This window comes from Acomys minous (assembly GCF_964271855.1).
Source record: "Acomys minous genome assembly, chromosome: 7".
Classification (NCBI taxonomy): Eukaryota; Metazoa; Chordata; class Mammalia; order Rodentia; family Muridae; genus Acomys; species Acomys minous.
In genome coordinates, this window is record NC_140488.1 from 103,100,064 (window position 1) to 103,124,345 (window position 24,282).

At 43.5% G+C, this 24,282-nt stretch overlaps 1 protein-coding gene and 1 long non-coding RNA gene across 24 annotated transcripts in view; one reads left to right on the top strand and one right to left on the bottom strand.

Annotated features, from left to right (window-relative positions):
• The window catches only part of LOC311602236, a 57,008-nt gene extending 40,599 nt beyond the window's left edge, over nt 1-16,409 (top strand). For both annotated transcript variants that reach the window (XR_014780708.1, XR_014780709.1), the window contains exon 3: nt 15,547-16,409. This is a non-coding gene — a long non-coding RNA (uncharacterized lncRNA). The remainder of the gene's footprint in view (nt 1-15,546) is intronic.
• A 144-nt stretch (nt 16,410-16,553) lies between these two features.
• HUWE1 (HECT, UBA and WWE domain containing E3 ubiquitin protein ligase 1) overlaps nt 16,554-24,282 on the bottom strand; it is a 128,984-nt gene continuing 121,255 nt past the window's right edge. For 19 of the 22 annotated variants that reach the window (XM_084789992.1, XM_084789995.1, XM_084790000.1 and 16 more), the window contains 10 exons: nt 23,266-23,424; nt 22,698-22,943; nt 22,199-22,316; nt 21,604-21,744; nt 20,696-20,983; nt 20,499-20,604; nt 19,245-19,362; nt 18,788-18,969; nt 18,471-18,661; nt 16,554-17,164 (listed from right to left, as the gene is read on the bottom strand). In XM_084789992.1, the coding sequence (XP_084646118.1) occupies nt 17,062-17,164; nt 18,471-18,661; nt 18,788-18,969; nt 19,245-19,362; nt 20,499-20,604; nt 20,696-20,983; nt 21,604-21,744; nt 22,199-22,316; nt 22,698-22,943; nt 23,266-23,424 (1,652 nt within the window). In that variant the 3' untranslated portion in view covers nt 16,554-17,061. The remainder of the gene's footprint in view (nt 17,165-18,470; nt 18,662-18,787; nt 18,970-19,244; nt 19,363-20,498; nt 20,605-20,695; nt 20,984-21,603; nt 21,745-22,198; nt 22,317-22,697; nt 22,944-23,265; nt 23,425-24,282) is intronic. The other 3 variants (XM_084789991.1, XM_084789987.1, XM_084790002.1) reach the window with 1 other exon arrangement.

Consider the following 24,282-nt stretch of genomic DNA (forward strand, 5'->3'; position numbering starts at 1 on the left):
CTTCCTGTGCCTGCTACCTAGAGATCTTACTTCTAGAGGAGTGAGTTCTCCCAGCAGAGACAGAGCAGGGATTCCATTGCTCACTAGGCAAGAATGGCATCCAGCCACATTGCATTCCTTATGTCTGACTCAATAGGCAAGGAAGGAACATATGGTGGCTGATCCTGACCACTAAAGGAGGTAAGGAAGAACATTCTGGAATCCAGGAGATCTCTCAGAGAATTTAAGTTCTAAGTGTTTTCACAACTTGTGACTAAGGTCAATGGAAAACTAGAACAGCTTAATCCAGACAGGGCTACCAATGGCCCATGCCCTTCAGAAATGAAGGTTTGAATTGCTCTAGGTTAAGAACTGTGAGCAGTTGAAAAAATGAGTAGAAAAAAGAAGGTAATTCTGAATACTACATATAACCAGGAGTTAAGTTACAGAAACAGGACTTATAATCAGTGTTTTTCCTTCTTGTGAGAAGAGTATACCTATGAATCCAGTATCTTTGTTTTCTTCCCTCTCTTATACTTATCATTCTCATTAGCTGTACTAATTTTATATTAGTATTTGTTATAGGAGGTTAAGAATAGGAAACATCCAGGCGTGGTGGCACACGCCTTCAATCCCAGCCCTTGGGAGGCAGAGGCAGGCGGATCTCTGTGAGTTCAAGGCCAGCCTGGTCTACAAAGTGAGTCCAGGACAGCCAACGCTACACAGAGAAACCCTGTCTCGAAAAACTTAAAAGAGAGAGAGGGAGCGGAGAGAGAGAGAGAGAGAGAGAGGGAGAGAGAATAGGAAACGGGCTGGAGAGTGGGCTCAGTGGTTAAGACCGCTGGTTGCTCCTCCAGAGGACCTGGGTTCAATTTCCAGCACCCACATGGCAGCTCACAACTGTCTATAACTGCAGTTCCAGAGGATCTGACCCTCAGACATTCATGCATGAAAAACAGTCATACACATAAAATGTAATTTTTATTTAAAGAAGAGGAAACAAGCCAGGCACGGTGGCACATGCCTTTAACCCCAGAACTTGGGAGGCAGAGGCAGGCAGATCTCTGTGAGTTTGAGGCCAGCCTGGTCTACAAAGCAAGCCTAGGAAAGCCAGGGCTGTTACACAGAGAAACCCTATCTCAGAAACCAAAAATGAAAGACAGAAAACAATCGAGAACTTTCCCATTTTATAATAGAATAGTTATAACATGATAAGACACTGACCAAAAGCAGCTTGGGGAGAAAAAGGAAGCCAGGGCAGGAGCTCATGCAGGAACCTGGAGGAGGTAACTGAAGCAGAGGCCGTAGAGGAGCACTGCTCACTGGCTTGCTCCTGTGCTCACCTTCAGCTCCCTTTACTAACAGGCCAGGCCTACCTGTATAGGGTCCTGCCCACAGTGAGCTGGGCCTCTTGCGTCAATTAGTAATCCAGAGAATACCCCACAGACATGCCCAGAGGCCAATTTGACTAATTCAATAGGGGTTCCATCTGCCCAGACTGATAACCAAGATTAGCCATCACAGGCAGTTAAGTTGTTAATCTCCCCCTCTCTCTGAGGGCAGGGGTTAGGGTCTTATTATATAGCACAAACTGGTCTCAAACTCTCCACACTTCTGCTTTAGTCTCCCAAGTGCTAGGATGACAGGTGTGTACAGACCTCACCCAGTTCTTCTTATCCTCAGTTTATGAAGATTACATATCCATACGCTTTAAGGTTCTGTGTATGGGTGTCAAGTTGCTAATGGGAAGACTTGTCATGGTTAGCTTTGTGTATTAACATGATCAAGGGCCGTAGAATAACCAATATTTAGGCAAGCATTTTTTAGTGTTTATGGTAACAAAGTCTATTAAATAGAGTGCTGGGATGAGAGTACTAGTTAAACTAGCAGTCTAAGTGAACAGATTGCTAGCCCTAATGTGCAGGTCTGACGAACCCTTCCTGAAATACTTACGTGACTGTCTTGAAGGAGATGTTGCTTTTCTTGCCTTTGGACTCACACTGAAACACTAGCTCTTCCCAGAACTTGAGCCTGTCATTCTGTGTCTAGGACTTGTATCAGCGGTTCTCTTGGGCACCAGACCTTCAAATGAAAGTTTCCAACTTGCTGACTCAATCTGTAGGTCTAAGAGCTTCCCCTCATTAATTGTAGTAGCCAGTTCCTTATAATCTTCCCCCATTCTCTCTTTCTCTTGGTCTCTGTCTCTGTCTTTGTCTCTTTCTCTGTTTGTCTCTGTTTGTCTCTATCTCTCTCTCTCCCTTCCTCCCTCCCTCCCTACTTCCCCTCTCTCCCTCCCTACTTCCCCTCTCTCCCTCCCTAATGGCTCCAAATTTATGATGGCCCAATTTAGTATCTTTCCACTTTACCATGGTGGGAAAGTATATGCCCTCGGTAGAACCTTTATGTGGAATTTTAACTTTTGGTCCTTTTCTGGGTTAGCAATATGCAGTATGATCTTTCTCATGCTAAGTATCATCAGTGAGCTAGCCATAGCTTCCAGACAGCCATGTGGCTATGACAGGAAATAGTGAATGTTCTAAGCACATGGTAATACTAAGCTGTGACATTTAGTAGGTAAGGTACATCAAATGCCTCTTGCCCTATAGTATTTTCAACTGATTCTGGCTTTACTGAGCTATGATTCCACTGTAAGTTAAGAAGCATGTCTGTAGTACATGCCTATATTTATTCTGTTTTTCTGGAGAACTCTGATTACTAAAAAGGTTAGCAGAGCTAAGAGAAGTTCAGTAACCTTCACTGCATGAAATTGAGGGGCTGGCAGTGTTGTTAACCATAAGGCCTACAAGATAAAATTGGGGACTTGTGGCTGATGCAGAGTAATGCAATAGCAGTAGAGAGGCCAGGTGATTAGATGCAGATTTTGACTCCATAATCAGAGAAATCATGCAACCCTCTGGACAGGGATTGGAGAGATGGCTCCTTCAGTAAAGTGCCCAGTACAAAAGCACGAGGACCTCGGTGTGGCTCCCCAGCACTCACAGAAAAGGGGAACATGGCCTCCATGAGCCCAGTGCTAGAGCTTGGGAGATAGAAATGGGAGGCCAGCCGAACTAGTCAATCAGTGAGTTCCAGTTCCAGTGAGAGATCCTGTCTCAAAAAATAAGATGGAGAGTAATGAAGGAAAACACCCAATTTCAACCTTTGTTTTTCCATGTGTGCACATGCAACACACACATGTACATACATACATATACACACTCACACATACATACACACACACACACACACACACACACACACACACACACACACACTCACACATATATTCACAAAAACATAGACACAGAGGAGCACACGAATTTAAAAATAAGCCTGGACAAGTGAGGTATGACAGACTCAAGAATAAAATCCTCAAAAACTGAATAGGAATGAGGAGGAGCCTGGCTGGTGGGAGTAGTAAAAATGGTGAGAGCTGAGGGATTTCCCTAGGAGGAAGAGAGCATGGTCTGGGGGGGTCACCTATTAAGCGCTAGAAGGACTCATGTCTTTAGAATCACTAGTGGGAGAAAAAAATATGGCCATGGTTTGAGAAAGCTGCAGTATTGTCAAAAAAGAACCACCCATGTTTCTACTGGTACAGGAAAGTGACCCCAGCCTTCAAAGATGTTGTGAATATAGGGTTTTTAAATTGTTTTATTATAATTCATTTATATTACATCTCAGTTGTAATCCCCTCACTCTTATCTTCCTGTTCGTACCCTCCCTCCCTCTTCCTCCCTCTTCCCCTCCCCTAGACCTCTGACAGAAGGGGTCCTCCTCCCCCACTGTCTGACCACGGCCTATCAGGTTTCATTTGGATAGCCTGCTTCTCCTTCCTCTGTGTTCCCACAGGGCCTCTCCGCCAAGGGACAGGGATCAAATTGGGGCCACCAGAGTTCAGGACAGAGGCAGGAATCTAAGGGGTTTATGAATGAGTAAATACGTTCCAGAAGACAAGGTCTCATAATGCAGATTAGAAGACGAAATGTTCTTTCCATGCAGGATGAAGTAACAGAGACGAGACGGGTCTCTTACCTTAAACAACTAAACTAGATAATATATGCAGAACAAAAGCGTCCAGATGTGAGGCCACAGGAAGTGTGGTATTGTGCTCCTCGAGAGAAGGAAAGCCAATGAATGACTCATGATGGCCTGGAGAGTTCCCAGAAGTGCTGCAGGGATGGTGCGATGATTAATCCTAGCTGTCAACCTCACTGCAGTGAGAGGCACCTTGAAAACTAGTGAAGTATCCTTCTGCTTGTTTCCTGAGTCATTGGTATGCGGGTCACTGAAACAGAGTCAGGAAGACCCTGTCCTGAATGTGGGTGGTGCCATCCAAACAGAAGTGGGAAGGAGGTAGCTGTAGTCGCGCACACCTATAATCCTAGCACTCAGGAGCTAGAAGCAAGAAGATTGCTCTAAGTTTGAGGTCAGCTGGGCTATATAATGACATCCTGTCTCATAGCTCACAGGTTCGTGTGTGTGTGTGTGTGTGTGTGTGTGTGCGCGCGCGCGCACGCACGCACGCGTGATTGTCTTCAGTTGTGTACCCACTGGTGAGTTCAGCAGGCTCCAATAGATAGTTCCACACCCATGGTCACACAGATGGGTCTGGTTAGATCAAAATGGGTCACAAAACATGAGAGAGAGACTGGGGGGTGTGTCGCGTGGAGGGAGGGAGAGAAATGTAGGAAAGAGAATTGTATGGAGGCTTCACAAGAGTAGGAGGGAGATGAGAGTGGAGAGTGAGATGCCAGAATGTATACACTTCAGATATAGTCAAAGAACAAATGTAAATAACAACAACAACAACCACAAAAACTTTGAAAAGGTCCAAGGGGAAGCACGCACATTGTGTGCCATTGGCCTTGTTTGAGTGGACACATTTTATTATTGTTGCTGTCACCACCTCCCATAGACACCAGGCGCAGATGGATCACCCTTGGAATGAAGACTTGGCGGCAACAACCTTCCAGGGGGCTTGTATGCCCTCAGCTTTAAGACTCAAGCTGGCAGTTGGGAGGCAGAGGCAGGCAGATCACTGTGAGTTCGAGGCCAGCCTGCTCTACAAAGCGAGTCCAGGACAGCCAAGATAACACAGAAAAACCCCTGTCTCAAAAAACAAAAATAAAGAAAAATAAAGGTGCACCCACTCTCCTCTCTCTCTTTCTGTATCTCTCGTCCCTAATCCCTTCCAGTGGCACCCCATCAAGTAACCTTAGGCTTCCCACACCCCAACCTTATTTTGTTCCTTTGTTTTGATTTGAGACAGATTCTGGCGGGATACCTTTAGTGGCCCTGGAACTCACTATGTAGACCAAACTGGCCTTGAATTCATAATGCTTGACTTCAGGGTGCTGAGATAAAATGCCCACTTTTTAAAAATTGTGTATGAGTGTTTTGTCTGTATGTATGTCTGTGTACCATGTGCATGTCTGGTCCCCAAGGAGGCCAGAAAAGGGGGGTTGGGTCTCTTGGGATTGGAGTTCAGAAAGTTGTGAGCCACTATGTGTTTGCTGGAAATTGAACCAGGGTCCTCTAGGAGAGCAGCCAGTTCTCCTAACCACAGGATCTTATATGTAACTTAGGCTTTCGGAGGGCTGAGATAATAGACATATCCCACTCTATCCAGTGGCCCCTGTGAAATACCCCACCACCTCACAATTCTACCACTACTCTGGGTCGGGCCCAAGCCCGTAACCCATGAATCTTTGGAAGACACTCAAACCATAGCGGAAGGACTGTAACTGTAGCCTTTCTGCCTCAACACTGCTGTGCTGGGGGAAGTTGTTGGCAACTGGTGCTGGTAGCCATGCAGTGAAAGAGCTGGGAGATGGAGAAGCCGTGCGTGCTTTAGGACCCAGGGGCAAAGTGCTAATTCCTTTGATGGTGGACCCCAAATAGGAGTTGGCCACTAGGTGCTGCTGGTAACCCTGCATCAGAAAGGGTGTCCAGGAATCATTGGACCCCAGTCTTTTTCCTTCTCTTTTCTTCCCTCTCTTCCTCACCTCTTCTTCTTTCCCTTCTTCTAGTGCTGGGGGTGGACCCATGGCATTCATTGCACATACTTAAGTGGGTGCTCTAGCACCAAGATAGCATCTCCAGCCCTTTTAGGAAAAGGAGTTTTAGATTTGTTGAATGTGCATGAATGTTTTGTCTGCATGTATGTATGTGCACTATGTGCTTGCTTGGTGCTCATGGAGTTCAGAAAAGGATGTTGGATTCCCTAGAAGTGGAGTTATGCATGCTTGCAAGCCATCATATGGGTGCTTGGAACAGAACTCAGGTCCTCTGCAAGAGCAGCAAGTGTGCTTAACTTCTGAGCCGCCTCTCCAAGCCCCCTGGCCCCCTTTTTGGTGAAAATACCCCAGATTCCCCCCTTTCTCTCCCTTCCTTCCCTCCCTCCCTCCCTCCCTCCCTCCCTCCCTCCCTCCCTCCCTCCCTCCCTCCCTCCCTCCCTTCTTCCCTTCCTGAACTGAACTCAGGAGGGTCAGTGTGTTAGCTTCTAAACAGGCAATGTGAAATTCCCCTTTTAATTAGGCATCGGAAAAGCTGCAAGTGCTAAAGCCCTCTGCTTAAGTTAAGATGGCCTACAAGAAAGCAAAATTCTTCAAGTTTCTCTCCACTGCCCTCTACTGGTAAAGCTTCAGTGCCACTTGGCAAAAGAAAAAAAAATTTTAAAACAATCAGATCCGTTTTCACAGAGTAGACATAAAGGTTGAGTTTGAAACCCAGTGGGGAAAATTTGGTATGTGGTAGCCTACCTCTTTGGCTGACTAGCTCCCAAGCACACCATTCTACACACATCTGAATGTGTGTCCTTAAAACAAAGGATGAACAGTCCCAGTGTTGCACAAAGGAACATATGATAAGAAAGGACTTTGGCAAGGCAATTAATTCTTTTATCAAAAAGGGGGCACTAGGCCAGGCGTGGTGGCACATGCCTTTAAACCCAGCACTTGAGAGGCAGAGGCAGGTGGATCTCTGTGAGTTCGAGGCCAGCCTGGTCTACAAACCAAGTCCAGGACAACCAAGGCTACACAGAGAAACCCTGTCTCAAAAAACAAAAATAAAAATAAAAAAATAAAGGTGCACCCACTCTCCTCTCTCTCTTTCTGCATCTCTCCTCCTCGTCCTTCTCTTTCTCCTCTCGCTGCCCCCAACCCTTGGCGGCTGAGAGCTGCTTCCAATAAACCTGTGTTTATATATCTATTTAAAAAAGGGTGCACCAGAACCCAAATGGGGCTGCCAACACATGGACTAATATGGCTCCCATGTTTAATTTTAATCCCTGAGGTAGGTGGTAACTGCATCTCATCCCATTGCTGGGAGTTTGACTTCACAGGCCAATGCGATTGGCCAATTGGCACAAAAAGAAAGAAGATTCAGGAAATATGAGTCTTTACCAGACTGAGTACCTTTGACTTAAAAAATATGTTTCTCACTATCACCCCTTTTTAATACATTTTTTCCTAACCTTTGCTAGCATATTTTGGTTGTTTGAAGTTACTAGTAATGGTAAATTAGTGTTATAATAAGTGATGGCTTAAGCACGGTTTTAGTTGGTCCCTCAAGCAAGCTATTGATCATATTCAACTGGAATGTGAGGTCTTTACCCTGGTCAGAAATTCTATTCTCTTTCCCAAAAGGAGTTTTGTCCTATCAGGCCTTTACTGGTTATTTTACTATTTTCTCCTCTGAAAAGGGAACCCTAGAGGAGTTTAAGAGTCAGGGTCTTCTGGCAAGATGAGGCTGCCAAAAGTACCAAGGACTTTTTTTGTGTTTTTGTTTTATTTTGTTTTGTTTGGCTTTTATTCAAGAAAGAATTTGATTCCTTTTATTTGAGGTCTTTTACCTTAAACTGTGTAATCACTTTTGCACTTCCTGTTCTTATCATGTCTTGCCTCTAAAGAGGCAATCCTAGCCACTATTGTGGGGATTGGGAAGTGACCAATCTGTCTTCTTCCAGTTGAATTTGGAGCATTGGGTGTGGTAGTTTGGGGGTATCCTTTCAGAGGGCCAAACTAACAGATTCCAACTGTCAGTTTTAGGAAAGGAAGTCCTCAAGTGGTGTCTGAAAAGAGATGTGATGAAAAGCCAGGTGTGGTGGCACACGTCTTTAATCCCAGCACTCAGGAGGCAGAGGCAGGCGGATCTCTGTGAGTTCGAGGTCAGCCTGGTCTGCAAAGTGAGTCCAGGACACCCAAGGCTACACAGAGAGACCCTGTCTTTAAAAACCAAAAAATAAAATAAAATCTTATGTTTGAAATGTCAAGGTCAGTTCCATCTAGGTGGTGATAAAGCTTGATCATGGCTTTACCCTCAAGTATAGAGGAAAACTTTCCTGTGTTGACTTTACCTTTGTAGATTGGACACTGGTTATAGCTCATCAGGTAGGGGTCTCCAACACCTCTCTGAACAAGAGAACAGGTGACTTTCTATGGTTACAGCATATATTGAAAGATGCCTCACAGTTCTTTGGGACCTAGTTGACCTTGGCCTGGCAAGAGGGAAAATATTTCTGTTTTTAATCCTTCTGACCCCATTAGTATAGTATAGCCTACAAGTATGGTTGCTGAACATCCAGAAGATCAGTTACACCAGTCTGGTACTTTCTTTCTTTCTTTCTTTCTTTTTTTTTTTTTTTTTTTTTTTGGTACTTCTAACTTTTAACTACTGTGTAATATTTATATAAAGCTGGGGCAAAATGCAAATACTCTTCCCTCTCTCTCTCTCTCTCTCTCTCTCTCTCTCTCTCTCTCTCTCTCTCTCTCTCTCTCTCTGTGTGTGTGTGTGTGTGTGTGTAGCCTTGGCTGTCCTGTACTCACTCTATAGACCATGGTTGCCTCAAACTCACAGAGATCTGCTTGCCTCTGCCTCCCGAGTGCTGGGATTAAAGGCCTGGCTCCAGGCAGAGCAATGTATACATAATAAATAAATTAAATCTTAAAAAATAAAAATAAAACCACATGCCATCATTAGTGTTCTCTTGGCTTCCTACTTGCAGTTCAAGATGTGAGCTCTCAGCTTATTGTTGTAGCTGTCAAGCCTACTGCCTCCACTCTGCCATCATGGACTCTGATCCCTCTGGAACCATAAGCCCAAACAAACCCTTCCTTCTATTAGTTGCCTTGGCCATGGTGTTTTATCACAGCAACAGAAAAGGAGCTAACACAGTCACCCACATCATCTCTAAGTCTCATCTTTTACATATGGTAAGTAACTTACAGTCTGTAATAAAACCTTTGTAATGCACTGGTTTTCTTTTCCAGTCTAGAAACATCCAGACATCTTAATCTTTGTACACAAATCCTTCTTTACTAAAACTGTTTACATCCTTGTAACGTTTTTCTTTATTTTTTTCTGCTTTTCTTTCTTAATACCATGAGACATAAAAACATTAACAGGTATGGTGGCACACACCTTTAATACCAACACTTTAATCCCACTTTAAACACCTGGCCTTATCTTTATGCTTTTTGTTTGTTTGTTTTTTAAACTGTTTTTCTTAGTATATAAAACTTTATTTCTATCTAACAAGATCTGGTGGTTAGAATAGGAATGGCCCCCATAGTCCCAAATATTTGAATACTTGGTCTTGAGTTGGTGGAACTGTTTGCAAAAGATTAGAAGTTACGACCTCGTTGAAGGAGATGAGCAGGCTTTGAGGTTTCAGAAGACTAGTGCCATTCCCAGTGTCTCTGTGTGTCCCCTATTTGTGTGTTAAGATATAAGCTCTCAGCTACTCTTGCCACCATGTCTTCTCTCCACCACCATAAACTCAGCCTTTAAAACAATAAGTCCCCAATAAACTTTTCCTTCTGTAACTTGCCTTGGTCATGGTGTCTTGTCACAGCAATAGAATAATAGCTAAGATAGAACATGTATCTGGGAGGGCATGGTAGCATACTGCTTTAATCCCCGACTTAGGGATAGCAGGGGTATAAGGACAGCTGCTTCACTCACACAGAGAGTTTGAGGCTAGTCTGCATTACATGAGACCCTGTCTTAAACAAACAAGCAAACAAACCATAAAGATATAGTTATCCTTACATAAAAAAAGAATTCAAAGCCAGGAGTGGTGGCACGCGCCTTTAATCCCAGCAGAAGCAGGTGGATCACTGTGACTTTGAGTACAGGACAGCCAGGGTTACACAGAGAAACCCTGTCTCGGAAAACTAAAAAAAAAGAAAGAAAGAAAGAAAGAAAAGAAAAGAAAAGAAAAAAAGAATTTATCTTTACACTACATGAGAAACAAGCTCTAGGAATTATTGTATCCACTTTTTTTTTTTTTATCAATTCTCTATTCCATTTATTTAAAAAATAGCCAGGCAGTGGTGGCGCATGCCTGTAATCACAACACTCAAGAGGCAGAGGCAGGTGGATCTCTGAGTTAAAGGACAGCCTGGTCTACAGAGTGAGTTCTAGGACAGCCAGGGCTACACAGAGGAAAACGTGTGTGTGTGTGTGTGTGTGTGTGTGTGTGTGTGTGTGTGTGTGTGTGTTTTGGGAAGAGTGTGCCACAGCACCCAAATGTTTGTTGTGCTTTCTCTCCACCATGTGGGTCATGGATATCGAACTCAGGTCAGTAGATTTGGTGGCAAATGCCTTTGCCCACTGAGCCACCTCACTCCTCCTCTACCATCATCATCATTATTGTTGTCCTTGTTGTTATTTAATGTCTCATGGATTTACGCTGGCTTTTCTTTCTACACAGGGTTTCTCTGTGTAGCCTTGACTGTCCTGGACTCCCTTTGTAGACCAGGCTGGCCTTGAACTCAACGGAGATCCACCTGCCTCTGCCTCCCAAGTGCTGGGATTAAAGGTGTGTGCCACCACTGCCGGACTAACCTGGCTTGTTGTTTGTTTGTTGTTTATTTTATGCACACTGGTGTTTTGCCTGCATGTATGTCTGTGTGGGGGTGTAGGGCTCCCTGGTACTGGAGGTATAGACAGTTGTGAGCTGCCATGTGGGAGCTGGGAACTGAACCTGGGTCCTCTGCAAGAGCAGTCAGTGCTCTCAACCACTGAGCCATCTCTCTGGTCCCATTTAGGCTGGCTTTAAACTTTCTAGGCACTGAACTTCTGATCTTCCTGCTTCCATCTAGCCAAGTATTAGGCATGTACCACCATTCCCAGTTTATACAGAGTTAGAGATCTAAGTTAGAGGCTTCATGTATTAGACATGCACCCTGTCAACAAAGCATCATCTTTAGACCCTCTCAATGCAATCTTGGCTGGCTTGGAATGCACTCTGTAGACCTGGCTGGCCTTGAACTCATACAGATCTGCCTATCTTTGTCTCCCCAAGTGCTGGGTTGAAGATTTGTGTGTACTCTACCATACCCAGCACCCTCCTGGTTTTTGGCTTTTGTTGTTTTTGCTGCTGTTGTTGTTTTTAAACAAGATCTCTCTCACTCTGTAGCTTGGGCCTGAGGGGAGTAGAGGAAGCCTTGAGTAAAATGTGTAAAGGATAGCTGAAGCCTTGAGTGAATGTGTGTTATTGACAAGGACCAAAGTCTCAGATCCATGGGACTTGGCAAAGCCTTCCTCAGGTCAGGCTCAAAACTGGTCCATGTGTAGATGTTGGCAGTGTGCAAAAGCTAGCAACCACAGCTTCCTCTTTCCAGGTAACTGCAAAGCCTCATACTGAGGCTAGCTAACTCCTCTTCCTTCTTGTGCTGTCCAATAAGTGCACTGAGGTTGCCAGTTGACCATTAGCTGGTGCCGCTCCATTGGAGTGAGTGGAGCCCATTTGATTCTAGTTTTTCCGTATGTATGTCTGTGTGCTCTTCTTCATTCCCTTACAATCTCAGTCATATTGTCAGGACCAAGCCATGCTAGACACAGTACAGACTGGCTTTAGCCTCCCAAGTGTTGGGATTACAAGAGTATGCCTCCCAAGATTAAAGGTGTGTGCCACCACCGCCGGACTAGGCTGGCTTGTTGTTTGTTTGTTTCAATGGTATTAAGGAACTCCAAATGTCTAAAATGTTTGTTCTTCCATTTTGGTGCAATCATTGTTGTGCCTTGTGGTAGGCAATGTCTAGATCCTTGGGGACTAAAATTTACAAACTGGTAGAGGTCAAAGTTGCTGAGCCATGAACTAAAAACTCAGAGTGGGTTAACTAATTGTAGCTATTCCCATTTATACCTATAGATTCTCAGACCTGTTTATTATTTTGGCTATGAAATAGACAGTACTACATAATGCTCTCTAGCTTGAAAGTATGTATTACATCTTTAAAAACCATCCCATCCTTCTCAGTTGGTTCCTCACTGGGATCACAACTGACTAGTAAATGATTCAACCTTTCAGTTAGGCCAGATCCTTTAGGATGGTGTGGCCTGTGATAAAACCATCACAGCACTTGCTTTGCCCTGAGTCTATGGATCTGGGCAATGCTGTGAAGAAGAGTTCATACATTCTGCTACTTGTACTGCAGGCAGGGAGCAAAGAACTGTATCTCTAGTCCTCTTGGGATGCATATCTGTTCCCTTTAAATGATGTTAGAAGTTCAACCAAGTGGCTGACTGGTGGGTCCCACGGGAAATAACACCACATCAGGAACTAAATTATATCCTCTCTTCGTTGGTAGTCTAGGCACGTGGTAATACAATTAACTATGCCATCCACGATAAGGGATAGCCCATGTAGTTAAACCAAAGCCCAATTCCCATCCCTGTTATTATAGTATCTTTGCTCATGTACCCATCCAGCCCCTCACTTCTATTTTCATGGCTATCTATACATCTAAACTTAAATGTATATTTTCATTCTATATGAGATATTGTCTGAGTCTGGTTTATTTTGCTTAATGTATTATTTGCAGTTCCATTCATTTTTCTATCAATGTCATACTTTCGTATTTCTCTATGGATTAATAAGATTCTAGGGCTGGAGAGATGGCTCAGAGGTTAAGAGCACTGGCTGCTCTTCCAAAGGTCCTGAGTTCAATTCCCAGCAACCACATGGTGGCTTACAACCATCTATAGTGAGATCTGGTGCCCTCTTCTGGCCTGCAGGTGTACATGCAGGCACAACACTGTATACATAATAATAAATAAATCTTTAAAAATAAAAATAAAATCCTAGTGTGCATATGCACTGCACTTTCCTTTCTATAATTTTTATTAATTTTAAAGTCACCACACAAAAAGCAATGGGTTTTTTTGTGGCATTTTCATGCATACATGCCAGTATCCTTTCTTCTAATTAATTAGAATTTTCCTGCCTTTCTCTTGCTGGTCTCCTTCCCTGACTCCCTTCTAGAGGTTGAGTTCAATTCCCAGCAAGCACATAGTGGCTCACAACCACCTATAAGGTGATCTGGCACCCTCTTCTGGCCTGCAGGTGTACATGCAGATAGAGCTCTCATATATGTTAAATAATATATATATATATATATATATATATATATATATATATATATATATATATATTTTTTTTTTTTTTTTTTTTTTTTTGAGACAGGTTTTCTGTGTGTAGCCTTGGCTGTCCTGGACTGACTTTGTAGACCAGGCTGGCCTAGAAACTCAGAGATCCACCTGCCTCTGCTTCCACAAGTGCTGGGATTAAAGGCATGTGCCACCACACCCAGCCCACGTATTGTATTCTTATATTGTTATTGCTTTATAATTCTGTTCATGCTGTCTACAAGGTTTTATTAGCCAACTACTTCAGTTTTTACCATTACATGTTCTGTAGATTTTTAGCTTTAGTAAGATTTCCCTATCGGTTAGCTGCCTAAATTTAATTTTGTTTAAATAAGGAAGCTTACTCTCATTTTGTTTTTCCGAGACAGGGTTTCTCTGTGTAGCCCTGGCTGTTCTCTGAAATTCACTCTGTAGACCAGGCTGGCCTAGAACTCAGAGATTGGCCTGTCTCTGCTTCCTGAGTGCTGGGATTACAGGCGTGGGTCACCACTGCCCAGCTAGTATCTTTTTATAGCACTGTGACACTTCCCAATCTTAACAACGAAAAAGTCAATTCCTTTTCCAACTGGCTTTTGATTTTCTGCTTTCAGCAGACCATAGTGCATTGGATGTCTATTGTAAAGAGTGTATTTATTAGTCTTTTCACTCTGGCTCTTACCTCGTTTACCCTGTCAGTTGGTTCTTATATATAGGAGGCTAGACTTGTATTTGTACACAGATGAACAGTGTCATTATTTATTTAAGCATCTCATAGTTTTCTTAAGGAACATACTGTATAAGGTTATTTTTGTAGTTCTGGTTGCTATTGTAAAAGTAATGTTTTTCTTCTCTACCCTATTACCTCCCCATTCCTCTTTTGAGTTGCAGCGATGGTGTCTCTGTGTAGTCCAGGCTAGCTTCAAACTCAGACCCTCCTGAGTGGCTGGTATTATGGGCCTGCAAAACATGTCTGGTTTGTTTTCTAAATCATAGTTTGTGTTGAGAAAAATAAGGTAGTCCCATTTTCTCACCTATTCATGCCCAACTAACTTACCTTCACTTAACTGGGGACTGAACCTAGGCTCTCACATGTTAGGTTTTTTTTTTTTTAAATCATTACTGAGCTGGCTCCTTCATTGCAAACCTTTAATAAATTATCAAAATGGTACTGCTGTTGCTGGAGAGATAGTTCAGTGATAAAGAGCACTGAATGCTCTTCCAGTAGATTCAGGTTTGAGTCTCACAAGGAAGCTAAGAACCCCCAGTTCCAGAGGATTCAACACTCTTCTGGCCACTGCAGGCACATGATACAGTGTGTATACCCAGGCACAACACCCACACACATTCAAAAAACAGTACTGCTGGGCAAAGTAGACCCAGCTATTTTGAAGGCTGAGGCAGGATTGCTAGTCTGGGTAGCATAGATCCCTGTCTTAAGAAATACAAATTTAAAAAAATTCTACTATGAAACTAGTTTTTTGGAGAAAGGGTTTCTCCGTGTAACTTTGGCTATCCTGGAACTAGCTCTGTAGACCAGGCTGGTCTCAGAGATCAGTGATTGCCTGTGTCACTGCGCCCAACTAACACTGTAGTTTGTTTCTGAAGACAGGGTTTCTCTGTGTAGCCTTGGCTGTCTTGCACTCGCTTTGTTGACTAGGCTGGCCTCAAACTCACAATGATCCGCCTGCCTCTGCCTCCTAAGTGCTGGGATTAAAGGTGTGTGCCACCACACCTGGCTAACACTGTAGTTCTTAATGTGCTACAGTATCTAGTATGAAAGGAAACATAACACCGGCTACATCCAATTTAAGAAATATCACCAGAGCAGGGTGTGAAGGCGCATTCCTACAGCCCTCTCAACTTATGAATTCCCTTCAATTCTTTTGTGATATGGTTATCAAATACCTAATCTAGGGCCTCAGCTATGCAAACATACTATTACTGAGTTATGTAAGTTTACTGGGTGTCAACTCCACTGCCCAGGCTGGCCTTGAGCTTACAGCAATCCTTCTGCCTCAGCCATCTTAGTCCTTTGATAATAGATATGAGCAGCCAAAGCTAGAACTAGCTTTTGTTGACTCAACTCTTCTTTCATCATGAAGTTCTGCTGGACTAACCTCCTTAAAGGCTTCATTAATCTTTTTGCTCCAGGTAGATGTGACCTACTCCACTACAGTTGGCTCAACCTTGATGGCTTTTCCTCCTTAAATGTAATTCCTACCCAACTTTAGGATGGAACTCAAGACCATTAACAATGGAGAGAACCTGCAAGGCTGTCCAGTAATTCTATCCCATCTACTCAGAGACATCTTTATATACTGCATGTGTCTGCTTCCTCCCAGACAAGATGTTAAGACAGGAGCAACATGCCTGTCTTTTCAGTTGTCAATTTTCAGTTGTCAGAGCAAGGTTAGCTACAAGACAGCTAATGTTGAATAGAAAGAAAATGGCTACCAGCCAATTTACTAGGCCCATGGGATCAAGCTAAGGACAGCCCTTGCTTTCCCACACCTACCTACTGTGACATGTCAAGAGGAAAAAAATCTTTAAGCCATTGTGCTTCAGTGAATAAGAAAAAACACACAAAGAAAGTACTACTTGGGATTGTTTTTCTAACTAAACTTTTATTAAATTGTTGTTGTTGTTCAAGGCTGGAACCATCAAAGTCTGATCAACTTTAAGTGCTAGTTAGAGTAAAAAGCCAGATAATCTGTTAAGACTTTCAGACAAATGACAAGACATACAGAACAAAAAAGGGTGGTCTCGTGGAGACCTAGTCAAATCTTTTGCCTGTTAAAATTTACTAGAAACAAGCCAAAATTTCTAAGGAAATTAAACTTGAGACTATCATTAATGCTCACCAAATGAAACATTGCGTGAATAGAAAGAACTCTCAGTTTTGATAGAACCTGCTGCAGTGTGTCCCAAATAATCATAGTCACAGCCACTCAAGTGCAGATCCCATTTTAAGTAACAAAAATCCCCCCAATTCCTGGTGGTTGTCAGTCTCTTCTCTGAGGAAACTGAGTGAGGAAGAAAGGTGTACCAGAAGTGGAGGTGGGTGGGTGAGCAGGAAAGTTAATTTGTCTGGTATGTATATGAGGGCTTTTTTTCCCAAAAAAAATTTGTTTGAAAAAAACTCCGTTGTGAAAAGTGAGTTATGAAGAGTGCTCTTTATTTGAAACCTCCACAACACAGATGCCAATCTTGTCTCGCATTAAATCATTAGCTGTGCACATCAACACATTCCAAGCACAAATTAAGAAATGCAAACAGAACAAAAAAATATATATATATATAATTTTTCCCCTATCCAAAGGTTTCAAGTCTCAATGCAGCAAATCCTTCTGAACACAGAATCTGAGGAGCACACTGTTCAGTTGGGACAAACAGGTCCCTGCAAAGGCTAATGCCTTAACACATGGGGTGGGGGATCATGGACGGCATGGAAAAGGGAGAGGCAAGGGAGAGGCAAGGAAGGGGTGAGGAACGAGAATGAGAAGGCAACAGGTATGCACTAGGGAAGATGGGCAGCTGGGACACACACATGGTGAGTTGGTGAAGTTTATTTATTGGATTTTGACATTTTCTTTCTGGATCTTTTAAATCCCCCCTCCCCAGGTCCAACAATGGTAGAAAACCCCCACAGGAGTAGGCAGAGCCCTACTACGCCAGCCCAAAACCTTCAGAGCACTCCTGGATGGCCAATAGTAGCATGTGGCGGAGCTTCTCAAAGCTCTCATAGGCAGGCAGGTCCAGTTGATTAAAACTAAAACGAGGAAAGATTAATCCATGAGAAAAGGCAAATGAACTCCAGTGTTACCAACCTTCTGTTCCTTTCTGAGTCAGAGCTAATCTACCCACCCCCCCAACCTGCTAATATGGCCCCAATACTGGCAACATATACTGGCTCTTGCTACAACTTATACATCATGGCCTACCTACAGGATAAAGTTTCATGCACTGGAGAAGAACCAGCTGGGAGACACAATGAGTTGGAAATTCCATTTATTCATTAAATTTTACCTTAAAATATTTTATTTTAGCTAGTCTACAAGGCTACACAGGGAAACCCTATCTTGGGGGGGGGGGAGGGGGGCAATTTAAAAACCTATAGCTGACTGGCTAGATCATCAGGTAAGATACATACTGCTTTTGCAGACTTGAGTTCACGTCCCAGCACCCACATGATGACTTACAACCATCTGTAACTCCAGTTCTCTGTACTCTGATGCCCTCCCGATATCAGCAGACATAAAATGTGGTGCCTATACATACATTCAAGCAAAATACTCACAGGCTGGCCTCGAACTCACAGCGATCCACCTACCTCCCAAGTGCTGGGATTAAAGGCATGAGCCACCACAGCCCAACTGGTTTTTAACCTTTTGTATTACTTTTGAGACGGGATCTTGTGGCCTCAAACTCACTATACTTATGACCCTAAACTTCTGACTGTCCTGTCTCCAACTCCCACGACTACAGGCATGTACTACTGCACCTAGTTTATGTGATGGTGTAAGGAATGGAACCATGGTATTAAATTAACAAAGTACTCTAGCCTACTGAACACCATACATCTCTAGTCATGACATTTTCTAAGAGACAACTGTCTTTAAGGAGGCATTTAGGTTCACTGGTGATGTATATGTGTGGGTATATGCATGTTAGTGGAGGTGCCTGTAAAGCCCAGAAGAGGAGGGTATTAGATACCTTGCCATTGGGAGTTACAATGGTTGCCAGATGACCTCCATAAGTGCTGACAACTAAATTCTGGTCCTCTGAGAAAGAACAGTAAAAGCTCTTAACCACTGAACCATCTATCCAGCCCCTGCCTAGCCAGGCAAAGCTTTGGAATACACCATGATTCCTTAAAGTACTGTTTCTCCGCCAATGTCTTCCTAGCCATCACTTAATGGGTTTAGCTTTTCTGCTCAGTTCACAGCCCCTTCACAGACGGCCCGAACACACTGGCGTTTCTAAGGTCATGGAGTAGGCCATACTTGTGCTCCCAACCTTGGGTAGGTATCTAGAAGTTACCAAGGTTACAAGTTGAATGCAATCACTTTTCTTACCACGTGTGAGCTGAAGGCAGGCGATCTGTGGATCTGTCATCTCGATGAATCTGAAACTTCTGAATACCGTTCATGCCTTCAAGGGCAGCAAACCCTTGCAGGGGCACCTTGGAAGTACCCGTGACAAACTGGAGGAACTTGGCACGATCTGCTTGGTCAAAGGAACGCAATGCTCTCCAGAACCACTGGATCTGTGGGAAGAGAACACAAGAGCCAATGTTAGAAAGAGAGCTTATGAAGATCTGGAATACTGTCATCCATAAACCAGCACTGGTAAGTATGAAAGTATGGGGATACGTTTGGTGGCAGCAGCTCACCTGAATAGAGTTGGATTGGTACTTGTGGTACTCAGTGTTAGATTTGAGATCATCAATGTCGATGGTGGGCAGCCCTGATATGAGCAATTCTAATTCCTGCTCAGTGAAGATGGAAATGAGGCGCTTTGGAATGATTTCATAGAAGCCTTCCAAGAAGGCTGCCAGCTGTTTGCGGATGGCTCCTAGTTAAGAGAATGAAAAACGTGACATAGATTAAGAACTCATACAACTGAATAGAGGTAATACAGCCTGATCTGTCTGCCTCACCTACCACTGTTTCTAAGCCCCTATATGAATGATAGTAGATGAGGCTAAGTATTTTGGTCAAGTCTTCTTACTCCTTTTGTGCAAGGCATTTGTAGCTTTGTCATAGGAAATAAGAATGAAAAATGTGAAATAAATGGCTGACCTTATTCCTTCAACAAGCAGAGGTCTATCTAAAGGACACTTCCCCTACCTGTCATTCTCATCTGGCACACCAGGTGTACATATTCCTTCTTATTCTCCTCTGTTACCAAGATGTTGGCTCCATTGGGTTTGAGGTCACGAACTTCACATACTCCAAATTCTTGAACCTAGAACATCCAAGACACCAATTATATGCACCAGGTTTGGTCTGGGCTTCAACTAGGACAGAGGTGCAGGAATACAGTTTATCTAAAACTCCTTGCCATGTCCCAGACAGGGAAATATGGCATACCCATAGCTAACTGCCATTTTCGAATATTCATTAGCATAAAGCTCCTCTGCATAGAAAAGAGCTGAAGAAAGGAATGAAGGACATTAGTCTCTAAAACAAGTGAGGAAAAGGGTACCTCTATTCATCTGATTTTATTTTTTATAATTGTTTTTGGGATTGAGTTATCTATTGGAACATTTTGTGGATATGTGTGTGTATGGAAGGGTGGGCAGAGGTCAATGACAAGCACCTTCCTCTATCATGTTCCACCTGACTTTTTGAGAAAGCACCTTTCAATGAGCTCGAAGCACACTGATTTGGCTGTGACTTGCTGTGAGTTCCAGTGATCTAGCCACCTGTCCTTGCACCTTTAGCCCTGACGTTAGATGCATGCTACTATGGCTAGCCCTCTGGAACATGTTTTCTTGTTGAGCCCTAGGACTGAACTCAAGTTATCAGGCATGGTGGCAAATGCCCTTACCTGCAAAGTCATCTTGCTGGCTCTGAAGCTTTTATTGAAAAAAAAATTAGGTGCTACAGACAGGTCAGTATTAAAGAGTGTGTACGGCTCACTTTTCCACAAGATTCAAGTTTGGTTCTCAGCACTCATGTTTGGTGGCTCACAGCCCTGTAACTCCAGCTCTATGGGACCCAATGACCACATCTGGCCTCTGTGTGCACCTGAACACATGTGGCATATACACAAAAACTATTTCATGTACATATGAATGTAGGTACAATGTGATAACACGCACATGTAAAGAGGCCAAGAATGATACTGTCTGTGTGTCCTGTACTATTATTCCCAAGATAAGGTTTGCAAAACAAGTGCTCTTACCCAGTGAACCATTTCTCCTCTACTCTAAGCTATTTTTAAAAGGACAAACTAGGAAACATCTTGGATTATTTTACCAATTCTATTTTCTGTTTATGATGTTTCTGTTTGATGAAGTCAAAGTGCTTCCTCCTCAGAACTGTTGATACTCAAGGGTCAGTTCCAAGGTGATTCCCCAAATGAATCTTCCACCCTACCTCAGTGCTGAAGGTGAGGTCATAGCCTAGTGTGGAGACATCATTTTCTAGCAGATAAACTAGGCCCTGGTAGAAGTGGTAATCTTCACTCTCCATATCTGTATACCTAGAAAAATGCAATTAGATAGGGTCATGGTTTGGTAGAAGAACAGACAGGGCTGGGGCTGAAAGCAGTCTAAAGACTACCACAATCTTACCTGACAGACTTGCCCAAGATGTGTTTGTAGAAGGACCGAGTAAAGTAGCACTCCAGCAGGCGGTTGTCATATACAGCTTTGGCTACAATGCGCCCAACAAACTTGAAATAGCTGAGGTGATTGGGGTTACAGTGTGAAGATGGATTGATTGTGTAAGTGACCCGGTCACCAGGTGAGGTACGGAACAAGGCATACATAGGGTTGAACATCTCTCGAGAGATGATCATGTACCATTCTCGCAGGAGCCCCCCAGCATCCTGCCCTTCTTCTCCTTCAAACACTATATACCTGCATAAGAGAGCAGAAATAAAGAGAGCTGTGCCAAAAGCCAGGAGACCATTTATGTAGCATCATGTAAGTGAGACAGATTATGTGAATCTGACTTTGGTAGAGTCCATTTGTCAGATGAAGAAGTGAACAGTACCAGGAGAACTAAACCGACCGTTATTTTAATCTGTCTCATTAGTTACTGTGATACTTGGTGTTGCAAGCTACCCTTCCCCCCTCCACCCCCACAATCCACTAGTTAACAGTTTACTCACTTTGGCAGGGACATGCAAGTACATGGTAACTCCAAACACAGGGTTACCACCTGCTTGGCAAGCAGATTCTATTCCTAGGCTAATAATGGTACAAGCTCTCATTGCAAAGACTTAAAGTATATCTTTAACAAACATTAAAGATGTCCTTGTCTGTCTAGGACTTGGAGTAAGTCAGCCAAAGGGCCTGGGAGCAAGCCAAATCCAAAAGCAGGGAGACAGCTCAATTTATATCATCTAAGCCAGAATACTATTGGGAGTTTCATAACTGGTTGCCCTAACTATGAGGCCAGATTAGGCCAGTGCTACCATATGGAAAGAGCTCCCTGCCCTGAACCATCTTGGTTGTTTTCTCTCCTGGGTTCTTACAATCGATTCTTCATTTCTTCAGGAGATTTGCGATGCAGCTCTCGATAGGAGTCTTCAAATACATGGTCACGGCGGACATGCACGGCCATGTCTTCCTTCCGAAGCCCTTCATCCAAGCGTTCCAGCTCTTGGCGGAAATATCTTAGGATGAAGAAAGGGAAGGGAAGTAGGGTTGGGGGTGGCAGAGCAATGTTATACTTGTCTGTTTAGAAGGAAACTCACAGTGACACACTCTCTTTTTACCCTACACACCTGGAAAGCACATAGCAGCTGGGAGAGATAGATCATTTATTAGGAGTTTTTAAACTTCCTGTTTCTACTGAGTAAGGGACCATGGATAGAGATTATATTAGATTTCTGCAACAAATAAGAAAGTACATGTGTACAGGAAGGAGAAGTAGAGATGAGCCTGGTTTTGCCTATACCACCATGACTCTAAAGGGTAAGATGATACTTTAGAAATGTGATGTGGTGTCACCAAGAAACCCTAGGAACAATTATGGCTTTTTTTTTTTTTTGCCTCCTCAGAGTTCCCCTCTGAGGTATCATTTATGTAGTTCTTCACCCCAACACATCCCATGACCAAGGCACATACTTGCGCTTGACATCAAAGTCGAGGACACGAATGTAATCCACTAAGACAGCAAAAGGCCCATCAGCAAGGTGGGTTGTGGACTGCCGTAGAATCTGGTTTAACACAGTGCGGTGAGTCTCTGAGAGAAAATATGACAGCAGGAATCAGTATATTATAGGTCCTAAGAAGCTACAGAACAGTTTACTAGCTACCAATTTGTTCTACTTGTTCAGGGACCTAAATCAGAAATTAGCTAAAGGTAGGGGCCAGTCCTGAGGTATGAATGTGAAATCTGGGCATTCACAGGATTTCACATGACCTCAGGTAAAACTCAAACCCCTTAGAGTGTAAGTACTAAGCATTTCTAAAGCACAACTCTCCTGTCATTACTACATTTATTTTTTGCAACACGTGTATGTGTGGATGCAAGCATTCTTGCATCTCTCATTCTGCTGAGTCAGCTAGGAAAAAAATCACCCCCTTTCCATTTCTCTTTCTGTGGGTCTAAGAGTTCCTGTACCTGCAAAACGAAGGAACTTCTGTGTGTCAGGGGGCAGGCTTGAGGAGATGTGCATAGATGAGGGCTCCCTGGAGAAGAATGGGTCAAGGGAGGAAGGAGTGGCTGGGGTTAAGGGGGCAGGGGAGAGTGGAGGAGGCTCATCCTTGATGTGTGCCAGCTGGCTCTCACGGGTGTCTCGGACAGGCGGCTTGCTCTCCCGCTCTGTGGCATGGACCAAAAAGAAGGCCTCGACAGCAGGCTGTAGCACTAGGGGATAGTAATGACAGCAAAGTGACACTTTACAAACTTTAACATATAAAACCCCCTACCTTTTCATAACCACAATACGTCACAAAAATACAACACGAAAGAATAAATAATGAAAACTTGCAGGGAAATATAATGGTAGACAAAGCTAAAGAGGAAGTCAGAAACAGGAAATCTCAGTCTAAACAGTAAAATGTACCAGAATTAGCAAGAGAGAAGGCAATTCCTTTACAAGACATTATTGCCACCACCACTACCTGGCAGAAAGTGTCCAAGAGCAGAGCAAAAGGTTGGGACTCTGTAACCTCAGAGAGCAACTCACCTAATACCGCATGCTGGTCATGGGATTCCTCCAGTTCCTTTAAACATTCCCCTAACATGTCCCACAGCTCATCTAGACTCAGCTGCTCACTGAGCAGGGGTAACTCAGGTGGTCTCTCCTCTTTCTCCTTCTCCACCTGTGGTGTTCCATCTGAGGCTACTAGATAAACAAAGGACAGTCAGAAAGCTTTCAGAGTGTCTCTCTTATGTGATAATTTTTTCCCAGAAAAAAGAGGACAGGTAACTAGACAGAGTGGGATCACTGGCCAAAGAGTATTGCTCATTGAACAACATAGAAAGTAAATTAAATAACAAGTTTGACTCCTCAATTACGGCAGTCTCTTCTGTTTAAGTGTTCAAAGGGCAAATATTGTGTAGTCTTGCCATTGCCTCCTTTGCCCACAAGGAACCTCTTGTTTAAGTTATTTAAGGGCAATGTGCCATGATGGAACTTTGGAAAGTTGCCTTCCAGCACAAATATGTTTTAGAACATTCTGATAGCTGTTCTTGCTATCAGGTTGCCTTTTCCCTATTTTCTTTTTCAAGAGAAAAGTCTAGGACATAAACTAGCTATTTTGACTTAATAATTTTAAAGTCTCATGCTTTTTTTTTTTTTTTTTTTTTTTTTGAGACAGGGTTTCTCTGTGTAGCCTTGGCTGTCCTGAACTCGCTTTGTAGACCAGGCTGGCCTCGAACTCACAGCGATCCACCTGCCTCTGCCTCCCGAGTGCTGGGATTAAAGGCGTGCGCCACCACGCCCGGCCTCATGCTTTTTTAAATTAGTCAAAATGTCTCAGCACCATAAAGCCCCCAAAGAAGCCTAATGTGCAAGATGGGATACCCCGACCCCATGGTTGGTATTGTTTTCTAGTTCCTCTCTGAAAATTTATTCACAACTGCTCAAGAGCCAAGTAGCAAGACTAGCTGAATGTTGTGGGGAGGAGAAAAGCAACTGCTTTTTCACTAACCCTTTCCCCACCTCCCTCTCTACACCAGACCCCCATCAGACCCCTGCTTT